At 41.3% G+C, this 12,644-nt stretch overlaps 3 protein-coding genes and 1 long non-coding RNA gene across 6 annotated transcripts; 1 reads left to right on the top strand and 3 right to left on the bottom strand.

Moving 5' to 3' along the window:
* Nucleotides 1–250: 250 nt before the first annotated feature.
* On the top strand, nt 251–1,231 carry LOC117570849 (uncharacterized). Its single transcript, XR_007954922.1, has 3 exons — nt 251–582; nt 653–898; nt 1,029–1,231. It is a non-coding gene; the product is annotated as an uncharacterized LOC117570849 (long non-coding RNA).
* On the bottom strand, nt 1,232–2,206 carry LOC117570848 (ribosome maturation protein SBDS). Its single transcript, XM_034252729.2, has 2 exons — nt 2,033–2,206; nt 1,232–1,964 (listed from the first exon to the last, which is right to left on the bottom strand). Exons 1-2 carry the CDS (start codon nt 2,161–2,163, stop codon nt 1,337–1,339), a joined length of 759 nt encoding a protein of 252 aa, XP_034108620.1. The 5' UTR covers nt 2,164–2,206; the 3' UTR covers nt 1,232–1,336.
* Nucleotides 2,207–2,621: 415 nt separating this feature from the next.
* On the bottom strand, nt 2,622–3,688 carry LOC117572551 (uncharacterized). Of its 3 annotated transcripts, none has more exons than XM_034255423.2 (4): nt 3,587–3,688; nt 3,326–3,527; nt 3,103–3,265; nt 2,622–3,045 (listed from the first exon to the last, which is right to left on the bottom strand). In XM_034255423.2, exons 1-4 carry the CDS (start codon nt 3,596–3,598, stop codon nt 2,631–2,633), a joined length of 792 nt encoding a protein of 263 aa, XP_034111314.1. In that variant the 5' UTR covers nt 3,599–3,688; the 3' UTR covers nt 2,622–2,630. The 3 variants fall into 3 exon arrangements, with proteins under 3 accessions (XP_034111314.1, XP_051860762.1, XP_051860761.1); XM_052004802.1 differs by having other exon boundaries at nt 3,326–3,524; nt 3,587–3,666; XM_052004801.1 differs by having other exon boundaries at nt 3,601–3,634.
* A 218-nt stretch (nt 3,689–3,906) lies between these two features.
* Nucleotides 3,907–12,203, bottom strand: LOC117570931 (radial spoke head protein 3 homolog B). The gene is made up of 4 exons (XM_034252857.2): nt 11,881–12,203; nt 5,217–5,307; nt 4,723–5,138; nt 3,907–4,666 (listed from the first exon to the last, which is right to left on the bottom strand). The coding sequence occupies exons 1-4, from the start codon at nt 12,075–12,077 to the stop codon at nt 4,144–4,146; spliced, it is 1,227 nt and encodes a 408-aa protein (XP_034108748.1). The 5' UTR covers nt 12,078–12,203; the 3' UTR covers nt 3,907–4,143.
* Between the last annotated feature and the right edge of the window lie 441 nt (nt 12,204–12,644).

Raw genomic sequence — 12,644 nt, 5'->3', positions numbered from 1 at the left:
AGGTAGCTCGGGATATTTTAAATTACTAAATTTTTTGTTAAATACAATTTGATTTTTATTTGTGTATGTGTATTTATTGAGAATGGAATTAAAATGTTATTAATGATTGATAAATTAATTAAGTGTTTTTTTTGCAATTTAAAATTAATTTGCAATCATTTAAAAAGGGTTTTGAATAATTTCACCCAATTTATTGCTGCTTCTTATTGACTGTTTTTTTTTTAAGTTTATTGTAAATAAATTGGTAATAATAATTGCTTAAAATATGAGTTATTTTTGTGTGGGCCTAGTTGGCAGCTCCATTTCGTGACGTCCCACGAACCGTTTTTGTTTGTCGTTAATTCGTGAATCGTCTGCATAGAAATATTATTAGTAAATAATTAGAAACAATTCAGTGCAAGAAGGAGCAGCTACACAATCTTGAACGGACCCAACTATAACAAACTAAAGATAAATTTGCGCTTGGCTCAAAATCGTCTCGAGTTGCTCAAGAAAAAGAAATCGGAGCTGGCACAAAAATCGCGAAAGGAGATCGCAGATTCTTTCCACAGGCAAAACGGATCGTGTGGAGCACATCATAAGGTACGTGCTGGGAGGGGATTTTTCAAATCAGGGCTAACGTAGCTTAACAACAATAAAAAACACCTTTTAGGGAAGATTACCTCGTGGAGGATGGAAATCATTGAAATGTGTTGGGATCTGCAGCTGGCGTGCTTCGGACTCATTCAGCAGATCGCTGAGCCCGCGTCCAATCTGGTATGGATGTGTCCCCGACTTCAAAGTGACATTGCCGAGCTGAAAGTAATCTTGGTCATCTTTATACACAAGTATGGACCATAATTTGCACAGCATTCACGCACTCAAGAACAACAACATTGAATTCGAGTCAGATACACAGGTGATGCAGGAGAAAAAGCCCGATTAGCAGGCGCATCTTATTGATTTGTCTGATCGCAATAACCTCAGTGAAGGACCGGGATGCTGCACCTAGGCCACCACAAATGGGTTTCAATGTATCTTTTTCACAGATTGCCAATAAACTGAAACCATAACCACGCTCTAAGCTGCCGCCTAGTGAGCAGCCCAGCGCTCCGCCGCCATCGATGGATCTGCCAACGCTGCCCGATGTGCCAGGCAGTGGAAAGGAGGAGGATGGTGACAGCTTATCGAAGCTGTCGTGTCGCTTCGAGGATCTCAAGAAACTCAAGTGAACAGAACGATGTATCTTGCTTCCTGGGGCTCAATCAACAATTTTTAATATTTATGCATTCGTGTTAAATAACAAATATCCGGTTTTTATATATAACATATATATACTATTAAATGTAATCACATGTTAGAAAAGTTCATCGCTCTCCACCACTTCTTTGAGTTCCAGCAGCTCCAGTAATCCTTTGCCCTTGGTCTCGTTGCGCACGAGTTCGTCGATGACACGATACTGTCCTGGATCGATGAGCAATGTCAGATGCAGCGTTGCATCCTCCCATTCTTCGTGCTCCACTTTATTGGCCAACTTGATAACATTCTCTTTTAGCTTTCCGCCGCCTTCTTTGCCCGCAAAACTCACGCGTAGCTTCATTCTTGAGCGCTCAATAGGCAAATGCTCGCGCAGCATTTTGATGGCCTCCAGTGTGTTCTGTTTGGTATTCTTGTTCATCTTGACGGAGAAGTGGGCATCTTTAAGGGATTTTTCGATGATTGTAGCAGGATATGGACGTCGTGTTTCGGGATTCACACACAAAGCTGCCACACTATTCACGATACTGTTGAGCTGTGAGTCGAGAACACTTTGTCGCTCCTTCTCTGACACTTGGAGTTCTCCTTTGCTCAGGATTTCTTTGCAGATTTCTGTGTCGTCCTTGGGACCGAATGCCTTTTGCAGTTCATCCTTTTTAGCCGCCTGGCCCTTGGACACATTTGTAAAGATCGTGTGTGTTTGGAGCACCTCATCGATGTCTTTCTCGCTGTGTTTTGAACGACGTAGTTAGTTTGATACTTCGAGCATGTGGCTTTAATTATTCTGTGAACCCACCTGTTGTTGCGCCAGGATAACACTTTGTTCTTGTAGCAGGCTATTTCGAAGCGCTTGCCTGCTTTTTTTAGCCGCACAATTGCCACATTTGTGAGGCGTATTTGATTCGTGGGTGTAAATATTTTGGACATGCTTACTAATAGAGCTTATAGATTTCTTAAATATACCTTTAACGTTGATGAGATAAATATACCAATATACAAAATGCCCAATAATTACAAGCTGGTTACACTGGCATTTATCGATACATTTTCAAATCGAAAAATCAAAAAAGAACGTTTTTTTATTCATAGTATTCGTTATATTGTCATGGAATATTTTTGTGCACTATATAAGATTGACATTGTTATTCTTAAATTAATTTTTTTATACCACCAAATCAATGCTTGAATATTGTTTTCGATCAAACCTTAACTTTTTCATTTTGCTGCGGCAACTTCAGAAATACTAAAATTGGTAAAAACGGTCACACTGCCATCTATTGATTTAGACGAAATAACGAGCAGTTTACAATAATAAATATTTATGTTACCTAAGCCTTTTGATAGAATAATTTGTAAGGGGTTTGGAAAAAAAAGGAAGTATTTTTAGTTTTTTTTTATTGTATATAGGACGCCTGTAACTTTATTTTTGAATGCAGCAAATTTGTTATTTCTACTTCCACACGTCTTGCTACAGCAGGCGGCAACTCATTGAGCAGCTCTCCCCAATATGGTAAAATCGCGCGTCCAGGTTTTGGAGGAGTAAAATATTTGCCTATTATGCCAACAAGATGCTTATTGACACCGCTCTCTGGGTAATTTTCGACGACTTTGGGCTCTATTAATTTGGAAGTTTCATTATGAGTCTCATAGGATATGCTTGGCTCCGATGCATTGTCAATTGTCATTTCTTTTTCCATCAATTGGCTGTCAGAAAGAAACGCATCTGATTCAACAGATTCTTCAACTGGGAAAACCTCTTGCGTAGACTCATTGACTGGGCTGGCTGCTTTAATCTCTTCAAAATGGTTACTAAAACGCAAGGAAAAATGTTTAAGATTTGAAAAACGATAACTGAACATGACTTACCGATTCTGTGATGACATTATGGGAAGAAATGTCAAATATTTCGCGAACTCCCAATCATCGGGATGACACTCGGAATCCTTCGAAGAGATTTTTTTAGCGGACTTTGAACGATGGTATCTCAAGCTGTCTCTTATAGAACGCCATGCAATCTTGCACTCGTATGCTGAAAGAGGTACTATTATTAAAAACTTGCTATGGGTAACGTAAAAATATATCTATATACCTTCTTTATTCAATTGCGCGCCAATCTTTTTCCATGCGTGTTGTATTGCATTTTGTTCCTTGGGATTTTTGTTTGTTGTTTTCCATAAGCATCCATGTGACTGCACTGCCCTAATAAGTGCGATTTTGTCTTCCCTACGAAACGCCATTCGCCATTCCATTCGCCTGCGTTTTCCACTTTTTGAGCTCATTTTCCAATTCTTCTACGAAAATGTTGTGCGAAATAAAGTTCCTTGAATATGTGCGGAAAAGAATTTCTTACGTTCAAATTCATACACCAAAAAACAACCAGCTGTAATAAATTCTTGGAGCAGTGTTTTGTTTATCGATAGCTGCGATAGTCATTTGGGTAAAGCCTGTGTTGGCGTGTGGTTGCAAATTTTCGTTTTTCCGCCGATGAAATATACTAATATATAATTCTGCCTTGCCATCTGGGTACACCTCAAACGGTATTTTGTTGTATTTCCCAGACATTTGAACAAACGCCCGAAATTTAAGAAATATTGTAACGGCTACTTAGTAAATTATTACGATTTGTAGCACACATCCCAATTTAAAAAAAAACACTTGTCTTGCGATTTTTGTTCGCTTTATTTTGTTTGAATATTTGCGTAAAACATAAATCTTTAACAATATTTGCTTACTTGTGATGCAACGATTTGGCGTCAATGTAGTTGTGTGTGGCAACATGCGGCTCAAAAACTGCACCCGCTTGTTGCCAGACACAAGACAAAGCGGCGACTCTTTGGATTTGTTCTCCTCGCGACTCTCCAAAAACTGAACTAAACCAAATCATATCACTCATTTGTAATCTTCGTATTATAGATGTGGCGGCGATGGCGGCGGCTCGGGACAATCGGCCATTTCCGTTTCCGGCTCACAGGGGCACGTTTCCATGCCATCTGGCATGCAACCTTCCTCCTCACAGATGCCCACATCCGACGTGGATGCCTCCGATTCGCCTTCCTTGTAGCCCATGTAGGCTGAGGCACGCTGCTTGATAATCTCCTGTATGATGGCCGTTAGGATTTCACGGGAATCCACAATGTGGCCCACTTCTTGGGCCACCTCAGCCGATAGCCAGGGGCAGACATCCTTCATCAGTTGCTCCTTCTTCACAGCATCGCTGGCCGGCTCAATGTTCTCCAGCACCTCAGGCACCAGGCTGGCAATGTGTCCCTGTAAGAGTTTAGCAGCTGTGACGCTCTTCTGCATCTCGGCATCCAGCTCCTTGGCAATGGCATCCTGCCGCAAACGACGCTCCTTCTCCGCTTGCAAGCGCAGTTCCTCAGCTTCCAGGCGTCGCAGCTCAGCCAGCTCTGCCTCGCGTTGTGCCAGGAATCTGAAAGAGATTAAGTTCAATATACGCTGCCACAGTTCAACATACGCTGCACTTACTCTTCCTGCTTGCGACGCAAGGCTTGCAGTTCCATTTCGTGGGCCACCTCGAGCATGCTCTGTTCGATGCAGGCATCGACCAGTACGTCGATGATGGGCTGAGCCTCGGCATCAAAGTTGAAGAGCTCACCGTCTCCAATCTCGGTGCCCACATCGACGCCAATCTTGGCTGGCACATAGGGTGGTGTCGGCGGCTTTTCCAGAAACAGATCGGTTTGTGTGTCCACCGAAAATTCTGGCGGACGTTGCACTAGCTTCTCCAAATATTTCTCCGTCTGCATATTCTCGTGCTTTCTGCCCTTCACCGGTGGCGGAGTGCCGAGGACATTGCGTTGATTGCGACACTGCATCGAACGCTTGCGCAGCATATTTCGGCGCCGCAGCTCGGCGGCTTTGTCGAATGGATCCACCTCCGTCTGCAAAGAAACGTGCCAAAGCGATTAGTCATGGGTCAGGGTTGCAGCACTGTTAGAGAACTCCACTGCTGCACTTACAATCATTGTGGGCGTGCCAAAGTTGCTGCCCTTAATGACGCGACGGTCGTACATCATATTCATGTATGGCTCCGGCGGTGGCACAACGGGTCTGCAATGAGTTAGAATGATTGAAACGTACAAGAAGCGGCCAATTAGCAAACACCTCGACCCAGTTCAAACACCTCGAAGACGCTGTTTCGATAGACCCGTTCACTTTTGAAAAGGGTCTCTTTTTTTTACCAACGCTTAAGGATATAATCTTGGATTATTTATGAATTTTCCAGAGTCTTATAGGTGTGTTCAAATGTAAGTTGAAATTAATTATATATAAAATACTACATAGTAAATACAGAAATTGATATAGCCAAGTCATCATAATGAAAACAAACAGTAGGTGTATATCTAATTTTAAAACTTTTTTGTTTATCTTTTTTATCGCTTTCTTAAATTTATATAATATTTCGGCCCTCAAATATAAAAGTTATATTATATATAAAACTATTTTAATAACTTTTCATATCTTATACTTTATAATAAATAGAATTATCTCAACCATTGCCTCGTAAGTATAGAAGTGTTAGATTTGTGAGCACAAGTCACGGGTCTATCATAGTCAACATTGACCGCAGCCTTTCACAACTTTGCTGTGAAGTCTAAAGCTAAAGTTTAGACCCAAATCTGTTGCACTTTCAAGGCGATAAACATCAAAATTGTGCATGGCATCACACGCCTAACGCCCACTGCCCAACACTTGGTTGGTATACGGGGCGTATGCTTGTCAAGACATCTCCGATTCGAATCAATTTCCGTTAAGTTCACTACACTTTTGGGTCAAATGGTTAGCGCCCAACATATAGCCCACTTTTCAGGCAGCCGTTAAAGAGCTCGCGCCAAAAATGGCTTTAAGAGAACAATTGGCAAAAGCCAAGTTGCCCCTGGGCTGGTCAGTTATTTATGACTTGCTAATTTATATGTGTTTTCGCTTAGTTACATATAGTATGTACAGTCAAATAGTATTCTAGGTATATAAGCAGCATATAAGCTTGTCAGACATTGCACTCCTTTGGGCATTGGAACCTGAACTCGTGACCTATGCAAATTTCTCGGTTTGCTACCGCTGAAACTGGCCCACAAACAGGAAGTCACATTGAAGTTCTCAGCCAGTCAGCTAGCCAAGTAAGAAGCGGCCTCAAATGGCAAATGTCTGGTATCCGCATGTGTGAAGCGAATCCGGGGTTATTCTACACACTGACTGACGGACGCGGTCTTTCTCTGGGTCTGGGTCCTGAAGTACAAAGCAATCAACCAAAGTGACTGACTGAGATACAACAACGACAACGAGAACGAGTTGCGAAAATAACTAAGTATATGGAACTGTTACTGCAAGGGGAATTCGCTAGGAGGGCACTCGAAGTACTTTACAAAGCACTTTGGAGAAGGTTTTATTGTGAACATAAGTCAAATCTGGCAGAGAGAAATATTCACGTAGATGTTTAAAAGATACAAATACAGATAGTAAATATACATATTGAGTTAAATTTTATGATTGGACTGAATCTCACTACAAATTTGAAATCGCTTTATATTTAAGATTAAGAAAATACCAGAAACAGCATTGATAATAATATTATATTAATGTCAATGACATACAATATGTAATGAATATCCAGATAATATCGAAAATGAGATCTATCTATATTCTAAATATAAACGAAAATATCAAAATTACATTGCTAAATAATAGTCAAGATTATTCACATAGATAACGAGTGCTGACTTGGACTTAATTAAACTCGCCTATAGGAAATTGGAGCGATCATTTATCCTCAAGTTCTATGAGGGATGAATACAAATACAGATATGCTGATATGAGATTAATGTTATGCGTTTTCCGACCGCCATTTGTAGTGAAAGGCAACACATACTGCTATTATATCGAGGTCATTTGTATAATAAAAAACTTCCAATTCATTGTAGCCAAAGTTGGACACATGATTCGCTGGAGTGAGAAATACGAGAACATTTACTGGCCCTAGATGGTATTTATATTCTCATGCCATTTTGGATCCCAATGCCATATGTAGAATGAATGTCCTGCTGCCTTACTTCACACTCGTTGCCGCGTTTTTCTGTTTTCTTCACTTTTATACTATATTACAGTTTGTGTACGTATACTTAATATTCTGTAGTATGTAGTATGACATTTGAGGCACAGTTCCGACAATTGTGTTGTTCTTTTTTTGCGCTGCTTGTTGTTTGTGCCAATAAAATCTAAATTATTAAAATTATTTAAGCAGCGTTGTAAAGTGTCCATTGCATGACAAATAGCGATGTCGTTGTCCTGTCACGGTGCCAAGTTAAGTATACGCAGCGTATAACCATTGGGATCAACGTATGTGCTAAATAAATTAATCAGCATTTGAATTCAAAATTTCAAAGGAATCGTCGAACATTTCAAATTGAATTGTCGCAACACGCAACAATCGATAAACAACTTTGGTGCGGGCGGTCAACCCCCGACTGACCCATTGCCATCTTGCCCCCTCTCTTGCCATCGAACGCGCAGCCCCAAAAAAATATATGAACCTCTCACGCGCATTTCACTTTATGGTAATATATTTATGCCCGGCCGCCGGTAAGGGAGGAAAGGGTATTAAAGGTTGGTGAGAATGGAAAATCTTCGGAATAATAAAGTACACATAGTGAACATTTTCTTGGCTGACTTCATTAGCCGAATATATACCTTGGGGGATACCTTTTCCATGGCTTTTGGCTTAGTTTTTAAGAGAAATTTAGACTGTTTTGAGAGGACATTTGGAATAAAATTACTCGATGAGTGAGTCTTCATTTCTTCTATCGATTGGAAAGAAAAGCTAATAGTCGAACATGGCTAGACTATAAGACTAGATATTACGATTCTAATAAAGCTAGTGGCAAACATATTTCTTGTTATTTGATATACATAGATCATTCCGAAAGAATGCATTTACGAATATATTCTAGATTGGAAACTTACAAGTAATCATCATTTCGCAAAGAAATAAATATTGCAAATATTTAATTGTATAATAAATATTGCAATTGTTGAACTTTAGATAAATCCATAAAGATAGGAAAATACATATTTTAAGACTTCGCGAAGTCCATTAAGATTGGTTAATAAACATTGCAAGTCATTAAAATTGGCTCATCAATCAAGTGCTTTAGCACTTTATCAAATGATTAAGTCACGCACAGTAGTTGAGAATTTGCTAAAATGGGTAACACAGAGTCGAGCACACTTGACTTTCAACTGTTAGCCGCTGTTGTTGGCCCACTTTAACACCTGGGATGGGGACTTTTGGTTGTTCTGACCATTTTTTTTTTTTGGGCCTTGCTTTTTATTACCTTTTGTCGCCGTTGCGTCGCTGCTGCAGTTGCTGCTGGAACTGCGCCTTGGTAATGTGCAGACCACCGGCCAGCGACTGCGACTGTGACTGGGACTGTGATTCGCCTTTGGAGGCCACAGCGGCGGCAGCAGTGGCAGCTGCCACAGCGGCCGTGGCACGCACTCCATTCTGACGCGTTGCCATTGTGTTGGACATTGTTGTTGCCTTGTTTTCTTTCTCGGCCGCCAACGCCATCGATCGGTTATCCTTGTTCTGGTTACTGTTCTGGTTATTGTTGTTGTTGTTGTTGGCATTGTAGTAGCTGTGCAAGATCATGGGATAGGAGGAGTAAGCATAGACATGACGTCGCAGCATCGACGCCGGCAACAATTGCAGCTCATGCGGCGGCGGCAGAAAAATGCCCGTGGGCACTGTGGTCTCAAAGCGTGGCCGCTCCATTTGTTGCCCGGAACGTGCCGCTAGCCAGGCACCGCTGCCACTCAAATGGCTGTTGGCGTTGCTGTGACCGCTGCCGCCGCGTAAAGCGTAATTCTCCTCCGGCGCCAGGAAACGCAGCTTCTGGCTCAGCTCATCGGCAAAGCTGCGCACCTCCTGAGTGCTCCGCGAGAAGAAGGCGCGTGTCGTCAGTGGCGGATTGCCCGATGTGGCGCCAGCTGCGGCACGTTGATCTACATGTTCCAACGGTTCACGGATGATGGGACGCACAATGGCCTGATTGGTGGGCTGCGGCGGTTTCTGTGGTGAGCCGCTGTTGTTGTTGTCGAAGTCAATGTCCACGGAATTGTGCAGCACCGAGAAGGCGTTGGTGACCACGTGCTGAAAGTTGTAGGGACTCTGATAGCGTTGCACGTTGTAAGAGTTGTGGTTGCCGTAGCCGTTGCTGCTGCTGTTGTTGCTGTTGCTATTGCTATTGCTGCCACGTCCTGGTGCATAGGGATAGTTGCTGGAGAAGGAAAAGTTCTGTGCTCGCTGCTGCTGGTCTGGTCTATTGTTGTCTGGGAAGTGTTCTGGATTTATGTGCTGCTTGCTGTGGCTGCTGCTGCTCGTCTCTTGCATGCTTTCATCTGCTTTGTCCGCTTAGTCGATCAATTCACTTGGCTCTCTCACTCACATTTGTCTGGCTCACAAAAAATAGCCAACAATAGCACACTTGCCACACTCACCAACACACGTCACAAACACACACGAACAAGTTAATCAATACTTTTTTTTTTCTTTTTTACTTTTCTATTGCGTTTGTTTTTGGTGTGCTGCCCCTTTAGTCCTGTTTGGCCGGACGACAAGGAGCAACCGCGTTTGTTGCCGCTCTGTTCGACTGGCGAACGCCAAATGACCAAATGGTCGAGCCCCGTTAGTTGCTCGGTTTTCGCTTCTCGCTTCGTTGGCGTTTTTCCGCGCTGGTCAACAGCTGTCTGAGTCAGGTGTCGCTTTCGGTGGCATGATTTGAATGGAGGTTGACTCCACACGTTAACTGCCCGTTGCTTCGACTACATTGAAATGCCGCCAAATTCGCGCTACTCAGAGGTCTTTTGCATGCCAGCCGCATTATGTATTCCAAGTGTTTGCGATTTTGCCTTACCTTTGTTTCCAATTAAAAGTGCTTCCTGACTTCCTGTCCAGCCCGCTTCACTCGGCTGTGACACCTCGAACTTATGAGCGGTGTCCTTGAAATTGGCAAAACGCCTAAAGCTTTTCATATGCCACCGGCTTGTGTCAAGTGGCGCATTTCCTGCGAGCCTTTCGACTTTCCGAGATGACTTCACGCATTTGCCGCTGACATTGAATTGAGGTGGGTGGCTACTACCTGGAATTGTCCGACTTCGAGTTGCGACTTGCGACTTCGACTGCGGCTAATGTCAATTGCCAAGGTCAATTGTAAGTTCCGCCTTAACCAGCTCTTCAGGGGCTGACGTGTGCCGCTGATAAGCGGAATTAATGAAGCAGCTCGTATTTGCTTCTTCGAAATTATCGTTGTCGCACACACAGCTGGCGTGGCTGTCACAAAGGTCAAAGGTTGTGTGCGGCCAGAGATATGGCATCAAGGGGTTTTTCGAGAATTCTTAAGTATGCTTCTCCACTAATTAATGGACTTGGGCAAGGGAGCTTATCATGCACAGTAATTGACGATAAAGATGACCATCAGATTGTCTTAGAATTGAGTGACACGGCAGCAGAGATGTTCTTACATGTAAGATTGTCCTTCAGGCTATTATAAGCCACAGTATAAAAATATATGTTGGATGGGCATTCAATAATAATAGAGGTATTTTTATAACAAGCAACAAGGTTGTAGAAGTTTCAGTTCGAAAGTGAAAACTACTCATACAAGTATCAATTAAATACGAATAAACGAAGATGACAAGGATGATACAAGAATTTAAACACTTGCGGGAATTACTTTTAAGTATAACTAGCGTATACGCAGAGAAGCCTTCAAAAAGGATAATTTATGATATACAATCAAAAATATATAATCAACTTTAGTTAACTTAAAGTTAACTTAACTTAAAGTTTAATTGACAAGCAAGAACATGATATGGAAATTCAAGCTCATAATTTCACAGAGTTCTTGTCGAAAACTTCATGAAGTATCAATTAAATATGAATAAATTTAGTTACATGACAATAATTAAAACATTTACAAGAACGACTTTTTATTAATCATTCATGAAGTATTCACAAAAAATAATGTATACAATTATTAATTTTTAGTCGACTTGGTCTTCCTCAAAATTCAAATATAAAAGTGATTAGCAAGCGAGAACATAGTCACATCTACCAAATCTAGCTCTTCAAAATTCACATACTTCTTATCACATAATTCCACTTTCTTCACCGACTTTAATGCCAGTTTATGTCTTCCTACCACATTTTCAACTATCATTGAATTGACCTTAATATGACCCACGTTTGTCGCCAATATCGCAATATTAACCCGTCTATTTTTGCATTTAACGACATTTACGACTAAGAAATGCGTCAATTAGAGTTTTAAGCACTCAATGTAGTTCTACTTTCTTCGACATTCACGTCCATCGATATTTGTCCGTCTATAGAGCTCATTCAGAATGCGTGCCTGTTCAGTTTTCTATTGACCATACCTATTGTTTATTTAATAATTCATTTACGCAATTTATGACTGGCTTTTGTGGCAACAACTTTCATTTTCTGTAGCTCATTGACCTCACGACGTTACGCGTGGGCGAATATTTATATGTACTCTATTATACTATAGTTTATTGTATGTGTGGTTCCCCTTGACCAAAACCCTGAGGAAATCAGTTGGAACTTACTTGGGGCAACCTTTGATTTTGACGGGCTTTGGCTGGCTGGCCCACCAGAAGGCCTGTTTACAGGGTGGGGCAGGACAGGGTTTGTCCTGCCATTTCAGTTGCATCTCGGTGACTTCGGTGCGTGAGATTCCCGTGCTGAGAAAGTCCATGCCGGTGCCTTTGCTGGCCGCAGTGGCTCGCTTCGGAATCGTTGGCATTGTGTTGCTGTGTTTATTTTATTTGTTTGCTCTGTACACAATTCTTTGTTTAAATGTATAATTTACTGATTGATATATTTTTAGTTGTAGCTACAATTTAAGTGTGTGTATAAAAAACCTATAAACTGACACATTTTTCAACGCGTTTTGGTTTCACTTTTATTCACATTTGAGTTTTGTAATATTTTTTGTAGTTAAAATAAAATTTTAATAAATATCTTTGCTGAATTTGTTGTCGTTTTCCACATTTGTTATGTTTCTGCTGTCATACTGCGTCGTATCCAAAATAAACAACAACGGCGGAATTTTCTTGGTTGTCATGGGAATTGATTGTCGGCATTGTTGCATTGTTAAACTGTTGCCTTGTGTTGTGTGGCCTGGGATATTGGGTATTGGGAGGATGTTGCAGTAGGCTCGATCTATGATATGACTAACACCGCAATAAACTAGATAAACTAGACAAGGACATTGTACAATAAAATCTAGAAAAAGACAGTGAGACACTTAATGCGCTCGACAGCTGTAAAACATATATTTATGAAGGCTATTTTAGCTATTATAGCGGCA

Source organism: Drosophila albomicans, chromosome 3 (genome assembly GCF_009650485.2).
Source record: "Drosophila albomicans strain 15112-1751.03 chromosome 3, ASM965048v2, whole genome shotgun sequence".
Lineage (NCBI taxonomy): Eukaryota > Metazoa > Arthropoda > Insecta > Diptera > Drosophilidae > Drosophila > Drosophila albomicans.
Note: the sequence above shows the minus strand (reverse complement) of the source record. Positions and strands in the feature narration are given on the sequence as shown.

What these genes read in the sequence shown, in the direction of transcription:
- LOC117570848 (XM_034252729.2), bottom strand. Translation starts at nt 2,163, where the DNA reads ATGTCCAAAATATTTACACCCACGAATCAAATACGCCTCACAAATGTG. An exon ending in TTATCCTGGCGCAACAACAG is followed by an intron (nt 1,965 to 2,032) that starts GTGGGTTCACAG and finishes TTCAAAACACAG; the next exon opens with CGAGAAAGACATCGATGAGG.
- LOC117572551 (XM_034255423.2), bottom strand. An exon ending in CGCGCAATTGAATAAAGAAG is followed by an intron (nt 3,266 to 3,325) that starts GTATATAGATAT and finishes TACCTCTTTCAG; the next exon opens with CATACGAGTGCAAGATTGCA. An exon ending in ATAATGTCATCACAGAATCG is followed by an intron (nt 3,046 to 3,102) that starts GTAAGTCATGTT and finishes CTTGCGTTTTAG; the next exon opens with TAACCATTTTGAAGAGATTA.
- LOC117570931 (XM_034252857.2), bottom strand. Translation starts at nt 12,077, where the DNA reads ATGCCAACGATTCCGAAGCGAGCCACTGCGGCCAGCAAAGGCACCGGC. An exon ending in AAAATCAAAGGTTGCCCCAA is followed by an intron (nt 5,308 to 11,880) that starts GTAAGTTCCAAC and finishes AACTCATTGCAG; the next exon opens with ACCCGTTGTGCCACCGCCGG. An exon ending in TTGCGTCGCAAGCAGGAAGA is followed by an intron (nt 4,667 to 4,722) that starts GTAAGTGCAGCG and finishes AATCTCTTTCAG; the next exon opens with ATTCCTGGCACAACGCGAGG.